This window comes from Cryptomeria japonica, chromosome 9, assembly GCF_030272615.1.
Source record: "Cryptomeria japonica chromosome 9, Sugi_1.0, whole genome shotgun sequence".
Taxonomy (NCBI): Eukaryota; Viridiplantae; Streptophyta; class Pinopsida; order Cupressales; family Cupressaceae; genus Cryptomeria; species Cryptomeria japonica.
The window spans coordinates 647166202-647179427 of NC_081413.1; the positions used below are offsets into that span (position 1 = coordinate 647166202).

Below are 13226 nucleotides of genomic sequence, written 5' to 3' on the forward strand. Positions count from 1 at the left end.
TTTAAGAATTGAGAGATCAACTAACCACAATTGGAGATCAATTGATTGATAAAGACCTTGTTATGCTAGCCTTGAGTGGCCTTCCTCATTCATGGGAGCCATTTATTCAAAGCATAAGTGGAAGATCCAAATTACTTAAGTTTGATCGACTCCGTGCGGATTGTATTCAAGAAGAATCAAGATTGACGGCTAGGGAGAATTATCAAGAGTTCTCAAAATGAAGATACACATGTTCTTGCCACTCAATCTACCAAGAAACCTAAGAATTTGAAGAAGGGCAACTTCAAAAGGAATAGAAATCTGAAATCAGATTCCACACCTGATTCTAGAAAGAAGAAGAAAGATCTCTCTCGCATCTAGTGTTTTAGGTGTGAGAAGTTTGGTCACTTTACAAAGGATTGTTTGACAAGACCAAATCATCAAGAAGCAAACATCAATGAAGTCTCATCTCAGAAGGAGGTTGAAGATAACTCCAATGGTTTTTTTTTCATATCAGCATTATCAAGCAATGGTCCTACGGATAGTGATACTTGGTTAATTATATCACCGGTTATCGGTAGCACCTTTCAGATTTAGTGGAGAAGGAGTCAAATCTTCAAGTTATCATTGGAGATGATGCATGCTATTCAGTAAGAGGATTTGGTGCTACATCTCTAAACCTTGAATTTGGAGTTTCTCTACACCTAAGTGATGTGTTGTTCGTGCCGGGGATCAAGAGAAACCTTGTGTCTATTTCAGCCTTGGAGGATAAAGGATATCAATTTGCATTTTCTGAAGGAAGAGTTCTTACTTGGCCTAAGAACTCTAGTGTGAAGACTACTCGTGTAATCGGAAATCGACATGAGAGTTTGTGTAAACTCTCCACTCCTCCAGTACAAGCTCTTATTCATGATTCTTCTAGTTCTAGCGAACTTTGGCACAAAAGACTTGGACATCTTCACTTCAGGGCTCTTCCATCATTGGAGAAGATGGTAAAAGGTATTCCTAAACTTAATCATGTACATGATGGTACTTGTAAAGGTTGTGCTATGGGTAAAAATATTAAGAGTCCTTTTCATAGCAGTGAAAGTAGGTCTAAAGAAATACTAGATCTTGTACATTCAGATTTATGTGGTCCAATGTCAATTCCATCCCTAAGTGGATGTTTGTATTATGTAACTTTCATAGAAGACTACTCTAGGAAGACTTGGATTTATTTCTTAAGGTCTAAAGAGTCTGATGAAGTCCTAGGTAGGTTTAAAGAGTTTAAAGCTCTTGTAGAAAATTTATCTAGGAAGAAAATGAAAACTTTAAGGTCTGGGAAGCAAGCCTATGTATTGATTGCTGTGTGATTGTGGTCATCTTTGATAGATGTATTGTAGCATATACTCTTGAAGGGCTATTCAATTATTTGGAATTATTGGTATCCACCTAATGTTGGTGTTCTACTTGTGTTTTTGCATTTCTTTTGTGTGTGTTCCATTTCAAGTACTCCCTTATACTGGCACTTGTTGAGAGTATGTTGATTGTGATTCTCTATTTTTTTAATAATTTCTTCTATATTTTAGGCTGGTCCCTTATATTGCATTGCACATTGTGCCCTCTGCCATCTTGTGAAACTTGTGTTTTCACTCTAGCTTATCACAGTACCCATTCCATTGCCTCCCGTCCTCCTACTTTGCTCTGTAATGCAATGTTTATGCCATGGGTTTGTAGGGATGACATAGACAGTGGTATGGACAACTGGCTTATATCACAAAAACCACACAAAATAGCTGGCAGATGTCAGAACAAGGTTCATAGTGTAGAGTTAGACAATGAGGGTTGTGATGGCTTCAGAAAAAGAATTGTTTTTCATTGCTTGACAGTCAGGTCACAAGGTTTTAATGAGGTGCAGTTATGAGTAAATCTATAATTGAGCTTCTTTTCTTCCTTGGCATCTGCCAAGTTTAAAAGGAATGCGAGTTGTGTTTAGCATGAAACTGAATGATTCCTGGTAAGTTAATCATTGTTAGAGTTTAAAAGCCATATTATAGTGCTGTGGGTTTCATTTTCTGGATGTATAGTGATGAATCCACATTGTCAATAGCAATGGACACTAGAATCGTGTCAAACTGTAATGATGAACCACATCATTTGTAGTAAAAATCTATAAGAAGATCCCATGGTTTCAATATCTCTTCTAATAAGAATAACAGATTAAAATGTCTAGTATATATTTACCATTGTGAAGTTGAATGCCACCTGAACGTGGCCAAGCTTTGTGTTTTTTACTGTTATTTTCATTTTACATCTTGAGAATTTCCAAAACTTTAGGCATTTGTGCTTCTTGAATATTTCTTATGCCATATGCTAAATTTTTATCTGATAAAACTGAAACTGAATGTCTAATTATACACATATGTTTATGTCTATTAATTTTCAGTTGCCAAAGAAACATTTGCATAACGTGCATGATCTGTTTCATAATGACTCATTACAGGTATTTATTTATCTTGCATTGTGATGTTATTCGTCTTTCCTTTTATATTTTAGAGGCTATTTATAAACATCTATATAACTTTTGTGATATTATTAACTTGAAAAAATTCATGTTTAAATTTTAGTGCAGTATCAATGAACTTCTGATACCAATTGATACAGTCTACATCTTAACCCAGTTGAGGATTTAGAACAATAATACAATTGCATTTGTGCAAGGTGATAGACTAGAAGCTTAGTGTTTGTTCTTTTTTGCAAGATCTTAGGTGGTTGTCGCAACAGTTGCTTTTGGCATGGGAATTGACAAGTCAAATGTTCGGCAAGTTATTCATTATGGTTGGCCACAGGTCAGTGTTTCCAAGCTACGTCCCAAAGCTTTATTTTTCACCAACAGTTACACATTTTCATCTTTGATCATTTTAATATTCATCTATCATTATATTATGTATATATGCGCAACTCATTACTATACTGAAAATAAAACATCTTTAGAAGAAATCTTTGTTTTACAAGGTAAATTTGTAGGAGCTACAGAAATGATATATGATAAAATTTAGTTAACAATTTGTAGGAGCTACGAAAATCATATACCATAAAATTTAGTAAATTTGTTGGAGCTGCTAGTTTGATTTTGTATAATTTCAAAAAGAACAATTACTACTTGCTATTAAATCATGCTTGTGGGTTAGTGCAAAGAATTGTGACCTCAGCACAAAGTGTTTCTATAACCTATCTAGTGGCTAATGCCTTTATCAATTGAGAGTAGTTGATAATATTGCAAGGCGTTTGCCCTTAAAAGCAATTAATATAAGTTGTAACTGTCTAATTCCATAAAACATGTAGCTTGTGTGGGGTCCTAAAGTCACAGCTCCACAACCTAGAGCATTAACCTATCCTCAAGGTTAGGGAGTTATCTTCAAGAGTGATGTAGGAGCATCTGGGCTCTCAAGCAACCTTGTATCAACCCAAAATATTTCAGGTTTTGTTTTCAATTTTAGTTCAGTTTTATTGTGTTTCAGTTGGTTTTTTATAGTTACTTTAGAAGAATTTTTAGATTCAAATTGTTCAAGTTAAGGACATCACCTCGTAGAAGGTCTTAATGGGTACTTGTAGCTTCAATTCAGTGAAAAATAGATAACAATTAAGTGAAGTTATGAGTGTGCGGATTTTTTTGTTTGTAACTGGACATGTGGAACTTTGATGTGGAACCAGATATCTTTACAATCGGTTCCAAGTTATTTTTTCGCAAGCAGTTCCAAGTCGATTTCAATATTCAGTTGCTTTGTGGGAACTTGAGGTCCAGCTGGATTCTTGGAAGGATCAAGTGAGCTGAACTTTTTAAAGTTTTTATAAGTGATTTGGATGAAGAGTTTTGATGGTGACGTCAACATGATGTAAGCAAATGATGAAGTCAACATGAGATGATGGTCATTTGGTAAATGATGATGTCAGCATGACATAAGAAAATGATTATGCCAGCATTTTGGTTTCAGAGACATGCAATTGAATTGTATGTGTGCATTGGTTAAAGGTTTCATTTAGTTAGCAAAGGAACTTCCTCAAAAGGAATAATAATGATGTAGTGATGAAATCAACAAGGTATGGAATGTGGGGTTTTCAAGTGAACTTGACTATTTCAACAAGTCATAATGACCATGTTCAGATGGATGCGAGACTTTTGCAAGACAATGTAATTGTAATATTGGTGATGTACAGAGTGGAATTTTTTGAGTGAACTAGACTATTTAACATGTTTTAATAAAACTGTTTGGATGGACACCAAGCCTTCACAAGATAGATGTTTGTGTTAGGAAAATTAATGTTTACATTATATTTGAGGTGCTAGTAATTATGTAAATGTAGAAAGGTAATTACTATTGTAATAGTGATGTTGTTAATAAACAACTCACTAATATAGGTTTGGATGGTTAGTTGTATATATTGTTGAAATAACAATCTATCACAATAGTTAGTGGTTAATGTGTTATACCCGTGAATGATATTCCGAGATATTTGTTATAACACCTCCCTATTAAATAGGATGTTGTTTGGCTATGTAAGTGGCTATATATTAGCCATGTATTGAGTGTTGAAAGAAGAGCACTGTACTTCTTGATTTAATTATTTTAGCTTCTTCTCATTTCTTACCATATATTCTATTATGGTATCAGAGCGGGGATTCATGAGATTTATTTCATTCTTTTATAGTTGAAATTGCTATATCAAGGCGTGCTGACTCAAGGCCTTTGAGTGATTGGCTTTTCTGGCTTGCGTATGAGGTGCATTCTATTGACAGACCTGGTAGATGCAACGTACGATATTTATGAGCATATCGACTTTCTTTGCCTGATTGGCTCACTAGGAGGATGTGCCATAGGAGTTCTAAGGTGAGCTTCAAGTTCAGATTTTATAGGGAGTGCTGCTTGTACACAGAATAGTCCATGTTTAATACGTTGAGTTTTTGAAGAGCTGTGTGAAGATTGAGACAAATTGTTTACATCTTCAAGTATATGATCGGACTTCATTTGCAGTTCTCTTATTTCCATTGATCGCTGAGTTTGTTGCCTATTTGTATTGGTGATTTTCATGCATCTACAACGATTTGTGTTGTCTATGGCGGCCTGATTTAATTCTGGATTGGCTTGCATTACATTCTTATGTTTGCAGATCTGTGTTTTATCTGATCTGTGAATGTGAATTTCAGCACAAGCTCGTGGTTGATCTAATTCCTTGGGATCATTGTTTTGGTAGCCGCGCTTCAATTTCAATTTCAATTTCTCTGCGCCAGTAAATTTGATGTCCAATACCCAAGGATTGATATGGATAAATTAACTTTCATCGAGAAATTCGATGGTAGAGACTTTCATACATGGCAGATCCAGATGCAACTACATTTGATTGAAAAAGATCTGTGGGATGTCGTCAAACCGAACTCAGTAATACCAACTGATGTAGGTGAACTTGCTAAGTGGAATGTAAAAAATCAGAAAGCTTTGGGAACTATTGGTCTTGGCTTATCAAAAGCATATTTACACCATGTGAATTTTGTGAAGTCAGCAAAAGAGATTTGGGAGTCGTTAAACAAGCTTTTTGGATTTGAAGTAGAAAGTGCCAAGACAACATTGAAATAGAGATTGTATGGACAGAAGATGGAGAAAGTTATAAAAATGGCAGATCATATCAGTAAGTTTCACTCTCTTCTAAATTAGCTAGTTGGGATTAATGAGAAAGTAAAAGATGATGATGCCAAAGCAATACTTCTGAATAGTTTGCCTAAACATATGTTTGGAATGGTGTTCAGATTAAGCAAGGTAACTATTAGTCTTGAAGGAGTAATATCTACTCTACTTGACCATAATGAAGACTCAGAAACTGAAGAGGTCTTATTTGTACGAAATAAAGCAAGAAAATGAAAGTACAAATCCCAGACTATTCCTTCAAAAGGAAAAATTAAATGTTTCTATTGTAATGAAATGGGACATGTAATCTTGAATTGCAAGAAGAGGGCACAAGATCTATTAGATGATAATAGTAAAACAAATGCAGAAGCATATGGATTTCAAAGAATTGATTTATTAACAGAATGAGCAAGACGCTCATAAATAATACAATAATATTTACAAGAATAGCAAGTTTCTAATAAGAAACTGCTGAGAAGATCGAAGACGATCTAACTAAAATAGAATATACACTATTGAGCATTAATACTAAAATTAACATTATTTTAATATTCTATTACCCTCCCTTAATGCTCAATCTATTAACTACACCTATAGACCCCCTGAATTTTACAAATTTATCAGGACCAAGGGGCTTGGTGAAGATGTCTGCTGGCTGCTCCGAGGTAGGAACATACAACAACTGGATGGATCCATCTTCAACCAGCTGTCGAATATAGTGACAATGAGTTTCCACATGCTTGGTTCTTTCATGGAAGACTGGATTCTTGGCGAGTTTGAGCACTCCCTGATTATCACAGAACAAGGGAGTAGGACTTGCCTGGGAGACATGCATATCCGCAAGCATTCGTCGAAGCCAAACCGCCTCACAAGATGCCTTAACTGCTCCTCGATACTCTGCTTCTGTCGAGGAGAGAGCCACTGCCTGCTGCTTCTTACTAGTCCATGTGACAACACCAGATCCCAAACTAAACACATACCCTGCTGTAGACTTACGGTCATCAACCGAACCTGCCCAGTCAGAATCTGTGTAGCCACTGAGTATAGGATCAGAACTCCGAGTATACAGAAGTCCATAATCAGGAGTGCCACTCACATAACGCAACACACGCTTCACTGCTATCCAATGATCAGCCTTGGGAGCTGTCATGAAGCGTGAAATGTAGCTCACTGCAAAACTGATGTCAGGTCTAGTGGCAGTAAGATAGATGAGGCTGCCCACTAGTTGCCTGAACAGAGATTCATCCACAACTGGTGAAGATGACTGAGCTGAAAGTTTGAGCCCGAGTTCCATAGGAGTAGAGGCAGGTTTGCAATCTTGCATTCTGAACTTGTCCACAAGACTTCTGGCATATTTGGACTGAGAGAGAAAGATGCTGTTCTCAGTCTGCTAGACTTCAACTCCTAAGCAGTAATGTAGAAGTCCCAAATCTGTCATATCAAAGGTGTGGCACAAATCTTGTTTGATCCCAATGATCAAATGTGCTGAACTGCTAGTAATGATTAAGTCATCCACATAGACAACCACAAACAAAACATCATTACTAGTATGCTTGATATACAGGTTTGCATCTGATGGACTCCGCTAAAAACCATGATCTGTTAGGTATTTATCAATTTTCATGTACCAAGCCCGAGGAGCTTGTTTCAGACCATAGAGTGCTTTGACCAGTCTACAGACCTTCTGTTCTTGACCAGCAACCTTGAATCCTGGGGGTTGCGTCATGTAGACTTCTTCCTGTAAGTCACCATTCAAAAAAGCACTCTTGACATCCATCTGATGGACTTTCCAATTGAACTGGGCTGCCAAGGCAAGAACGAGCCGTATGGTACTCATTTTGGCTGTAGGAGCAAAAGTCTCCTCATAGTCAATGCCTTCTTTCTGTGAGAACCCATGAGCAACAAGACGAGCCTTATACTTGTCTAGGGTTCCATCAGCTTTGTATTTTACTTTGTACACCCATTTGCAGCTAATGGGCTTCTTCCCTGAAGGAAGATCAGAAAGGGCCCAAGTGTGATTCTTCTGAAGACTCTGGAACTCAGCTTCCATAGCCTGTTCCCACTCAGGTATACCTTTAGCCTCTAAGTATGTCTGAGGCTCAAAAACACTGTGTATGTTAGCCATGAGAGCAAAATTGACTGTATGCTACTGTTTGCTCTTATTACGGGAGGTTCTACCCTCAATGAGCTCAGTATCCCTGAGATCACCAATGGTCTTGGCCCACCATTTAGGCCAGAGAGTAGAAGTGCTAACATCTGGAGGAGCTGGAAGAGGCTCAGGATCAGGAACAGGAGCAGCGGGAGGAGGATTATTCTCCGGAGGGAATTCAGGTAGTGCATCATCGAAAATAGATTCCGCATCATCCCTCCCATCAGGCGAACCTAATGGAATAAGAACACTGTGAGGCTGATCCTCAGAACGCTGCTCAGAAGGAGACTGAAAGAATCCTCTGTCTTCATCAAATACAACATCACGACTGAAGATAAGACGTTCAGTGTCTATATCGATCAGTCTGTAGGCCTTATGGTGATCACTGTAACCTGTCATCATGAGTTTCTGACTTTTGGAATCCAACTTGGAGCGCTTAGCATCTGGAATCCAAACATAGGCAACAGAGCCAAAAACCTTCAGGTGGCTGATCTTAGGCTTCCGACTAGACCAAACCTCTTCTGGAGTCTTCCCCTTAACAGCCTGAGTAGGAGAACGGTTAAGTAGGTAGACAGCAGTAAACACTGCTTCAGCCCAATACTTATTCGGAACACTCCTGTGTTGTAACATAGAGCGAGCCATCTCAACATCTGTACGATTGCGACGCTCTACAACACTGTTTTGCTGAGGAGTGTAGGGTGTAGTCAATTGGCGTTTGATGCCATGGGTATCACATAAGTTGGAGAATGCAGAAGAACAAAATTCCCCCCCATTATCTGTCCTAAGAGTAATGATGCTATGTACAGACTCTTTTTCAACAAAGGACTTAAACTTCTGAAAGATACTAAATACATCTGATTTATGTTATGTACACCCACATTTTTCTACTAAAATCATCTACAATAAGCAAAAAGTATTTGCAACCAGTAACAGAAGATGTATTCATAGGACCACAAACATCAACATGAAGTAATTGAAGTACCTGAGATGCGCGCCAAGACTTTCCATGTGTGAATGAAGTTCGATGCTGTTTGTCAGCTTGACAGGTGCCACATATTCCAAGATGCTGAGTCTGAATATCAGGTAACCCTGAAACAAGTCCCTCCTGAGATAGCTGAGAGAGATACTGAATGTTGAGATGTCCATATCTCTGATGCCATAAAGTGCTGAGAGGAGAAACACGAGCTGCCACAACCACTTCAGGAGAATCACCAGTGTCAAGAAGCCTATATAGGCCATGATCCTCTAGACCAATAGCAACAGTAAGATGAGTCTCCCGATCAATGATGGAACACTTGTGAGCACTGAACACCACATCTAGCTGAGGAGAATTCCTCATAATCTGACTGACAGAGAGCAGATTAAGTTCCATTCCAGGAACATAGTACACATTCAGAAAAAGGAGAGTCCTGCCACCAGACTGTATCTGAACAGTGCCTCTGCCAACAACTGTATACTCCTCACCGCCGCCAAATACAACGGAATCACTGAAAGGTGAGAAGTCCGTAAACCAGTCACGTCGATGAGAAAAGTGACGTGATGCACCAGAGTCGATGTACCAAGCAGAAGTCCTGGCATGATCTGAAGACCTCTTAGCCATAAAGGCATAAAAGGCAGACTCCTTCTGCTCGGAATGTTCAACAACATGCGCCTTCTGGTGTGACCCTCCCTGCTTCTTTTGTTCAGAAGAGAGCCTCTGACGGCAATCTTTCTTCATATGGCCGTACTTGTGACAGTAATTGCACTGCACATTCTTCTTCTTAGCTCCATCCTGTGTTTGAGAAGAGCCTTTCTGCTGAGAAGATTGAGAGGACTGAAATTTGCCTTTATCCTTGTGAAAGGATTGGGCTGTAAAAGCATTTTCCGAGGAGGCTGATGTAGTACCACTACCAAACTATTGTTTCCAACGATCCTGCTGTAGAAGTTTGGTGCACAATTCTGAAAACTTCAGATCAACATTAGTGGAAGTAATATTGAGAGTCTCAATGAAGTGTTCATACGATTTCGGAAGACTTTTCAGAGTGATTACTACCATGTCTTCTTCCTCCATAGTCCGACCAATAGCTTCGAGCTGATCTCGAATGTCCTTAATCCTCGTGAGGTGTTCCTATAAGGACATACGTTCATCCATCATAATGGAGAACAGTTGATTCTTTAGAAAGAATGCTCGGCTCTTGTCGGATGTCTCATGCAATTCCTTTAGATGCTTCCAGATGTCGGAATCTGTCTTGCCGGAAGGAATCTACGGTAATTGATCATCAGTCACTGAGAGTTTGAGAAGCATAACTACCTCCTGATTGCGTTCATCAAACTTATCTTGATCTGCACCAGGTGTACCAGGACTGAGCTCTTTTCCCAAAACAAGTTGGTCAAGACGCCTATATTCAAAAATGGTCAACATACGCTGTTTCCAGATGTTGTAATTGTTGCCATTAAAGCATTGACTGCCTCCTAACATCAGGTTGGTTAGAGAAGCCATTTGCACGGTTCCCAAAAAAATTCCCGGTTGACCCAAAAAATCCAAAGACAACCCAGAAATTCGTGCGAAAAACCCAGAAGGAATCTATTGTCAGAATCTGGATCCGCGGGCTCGAAAATCGAGGCACCCAGAAAAAACGGACAACTACCCAAATTGGGGTTTGAAAAACCCACCAAGAATCTGCAAGAATAATTTATTTTCGATGGAAACTGGAAGGTAAACACCTTAATCGAAAATTTCAGAGGGTCGTGGAAGCCATGATTTGCTCAGGAAAAAAAAATTGCGTCGCCGAAGGTGCAGGTCGCGACGCGTTTGTAGGTCGCGTCGCGTCGCGGAGGGTGCAGGTTGCGACGCCGAGGGTTCAGGTTGCAACGCCGAGGGTTGCAGGTCGCGGACACACAGAGGTCGCGGACAGACGGAGCATTGGTCACGACGACTCTGCAGGTCGCGCACCACCACGAACACCGCCGAACACAGGTCGCGACGGCTTTGCAGGTCGCGCACAACACGAACACCGCCGAACATAGGTCGCAATAGAAAAACGCGACTGTACAAACCCTCGAGGTAGTCACAGGAGCTAGGAAACTGAAAAACCCAAGATGGATTTTTAAAAACCAGAAATAATTTCAAAAATTTCCACTAATTGGAAATTAGAATTAAAAAATTTTCGAAAAAAATTTCTCCTATAGCTCTGATACCATAAAACAAATGCAGAAGCATATGGATTTCAAAGAATTGATTTATTAACAGAATGAGCAAGACGCTCATAAATAATACAAGAATATTTACAAGAATAGCAAGTTTCTAATAAGAAACTGCTGACAAGATCGAAGACGATCTAACTAAAATAGAATATACACTATTGAGCATTAATACTAAAATTAACATTATTTTAATAGTTTATTAAATAGATCGGTGCCATGCAAGCACTTACTATAATTAGCAAATGTTGTCGAAACCCATTGAAATTGAGAACTGAGTTCACCAAGAACATTGTAACACTTCCTACACACTTGAGAGGCTAAGGAAAACCTCAAAAATTGGCCAATGTTCTCAAAACAAGATGACGTGAAAGTGAAGACATTGTTACCACTTTTTGGTCACTGTTATCACAAAAGCTTGCACCCTTGCTAAGCTATCAACTCAGCAACCTTGTGAAACATGGAAACAACCCCGAAGTGTGGGACCTTGCGCAAGGGGGTTGAATCTCTAGAGAAGGCCGGCTTCCTTCTCATTCCAGGTGCAGGTGTTGAACCATCTCAACACTTCAAAACTTACTACTAAGCCTATCCTAACAACTTGCAGAGGCAAAAGGAAGAGGGAATTGCTTGAAATAAAAGGAGGTGATGCACCAAGAAGAGATTGTTTCTCTCCCTACTGAAATGACACAAGTAATTAACTGAAACACCCTAAAGGTGTACAACTTTTCAGTTGTATGAGTGACCCCAATGCATATATGAAGGTTAGAATTCATTGAATGCCAAGAGGGGAGAAGGATTCCCACAAGTCACACTCAGAAAAACCAATTAACACAACATATATGAAGCGAAAAAACCACAAGACATACACCTATGATGGAGGTAAGAAAACATACACAGCATACATAAGTTGAAAAGAGGCAAGAATGGTGATTTTCAATCAATCATAAGGCCAAAAGCCAATCTTACAGTTGCAGAAATGCAAAAATTTACAAGTCTTCAAGAGAAGAGAAGAGCATAAGAAAGCTCAAGGCAGCAGGAAGAGAACCCCTTACAATGAGGCTTAACAACCTTATATAGAAAAATGGGTTACAATGGTGATCATGACCCCTGCATGTCAGTCTGAAAGTGCAGGGAAGTGCATGCACCTGACTTGTACATGTAAGCAACCTAGCCATACCTCCAAAGGCAATTCTCAGGAGGATAGGTTGACTGACCATCCAAAGTCAAGCATGACATAAGTCACCAAGCATGGCCTCGTACCTCCCTTGATGGAAATCCTACCAAAAACATTAAATGCACCCCTGTAGCTCCACAAAAAATGTGCATAAGTCACCAAGCTGTCGGAGCATTTAAAGCCTTGAGTGTCGATCACGCCATCCGGAAGTGTTGGGGTCTCTGTAGTTGGACAAGGAACTTCGGAACCTGGGGGTTCCGGAGTTCCGGGGTTGAAGACTAAGGAACTTCGGAACCTGGGGGTTTCGGAGTTCCGGGGTAGAAGACTTAGGAACTTGGGGAACTTCGGAGACCGGGGTCTCCGTAGTTGGGGAACTTTCGAGACTGGGGTCTTCGTAGTTGGACAAGGAACTTCGGAACTTGGGGGTTCCAAAGTTTCGGGGTTGAAGACAGAAGAAAAGCTAAGGGAAGGAAGGGAACTTCGGAAGCTTGGAGTTCCGGAGTCCCGGAGTAGGAAAGAAAGAAGCTAAGGCAAAGAAACTCGGAACCTCGGGGTTCCGAAGTTCCGGGCTAGAGGAAGAGAGGGCCAAGGGACTTCCAACAAGACAACACTTCAAACCATGATTTCACTGCTTTTCTCCTTGATCAACTGGGCAGCGCTGGTCCATGGAACATATCTCTGATCAGTTCTCACTGATGGATCGAGGGTGTCATAAAATGGCAACAGTCACCAAGGTCCTATGAGGGCGAGGTGAGAGCATATAGCGATTAAATATTATTACTCACCACATTTTGATCAACCGAATCTGGAGAGGGCATATGGTGAGTGAATAATGATTTTTCTTTATTTTATTCAAATAAACAGTTATACTCAAAAGGATGTAGCTACATAGTGCACAAATATTTTAAACATGCTAAAGCTTCAAATAAATAACACACAAACATGAATCAAGTTTCTTCCATAATATATTGCTGCTTCAAAAAGACAAATTATGTGTTGAAAATCCAAACAAAACCTTTTAGTACAAATACAAATTTTATGATGGATCGTGCTATAAGGAAATTAAATGGTTTATGTCCTCCAA

General features: G+C 39.4%; 1 protein-coding gene across 3 annotated transcripts in view; it reads left to right on the forward strand.

Annotated features, from left to right (window-relative positions):
- The window catches only part of LOC131066729 (ATP-dependent DNA helicase Q-like SIM), a 287762-nt gene that overhangs the window by 60089 nt on the left and 214447 nt on the right, over nucleotides 1-13226 (forward strand). For 2 of the 3 annotated variants that reach the window (XR_009358846.1, XM_058001560.2), the window contains exons 8-9: nucleotides 2405-2461; nucleotides 2727-2807. Coding sequence is in view for 2 of the 3 variants with exons in the window: in XM_058001560.2 (XP_057857543.2) it covers nucleotides 2405-2461; nucleotides 2727-2807 (138 nt within the window). In the remaining variant the exon portion in view is untranslated. The remainder of the gene's footprint in view (nucleotides 1-2404; nucleotides 2462-2726; nucleotides 2808-13226) is intronic. The other variant, XM_058001562.2, reaches the window with a different exon arrangement.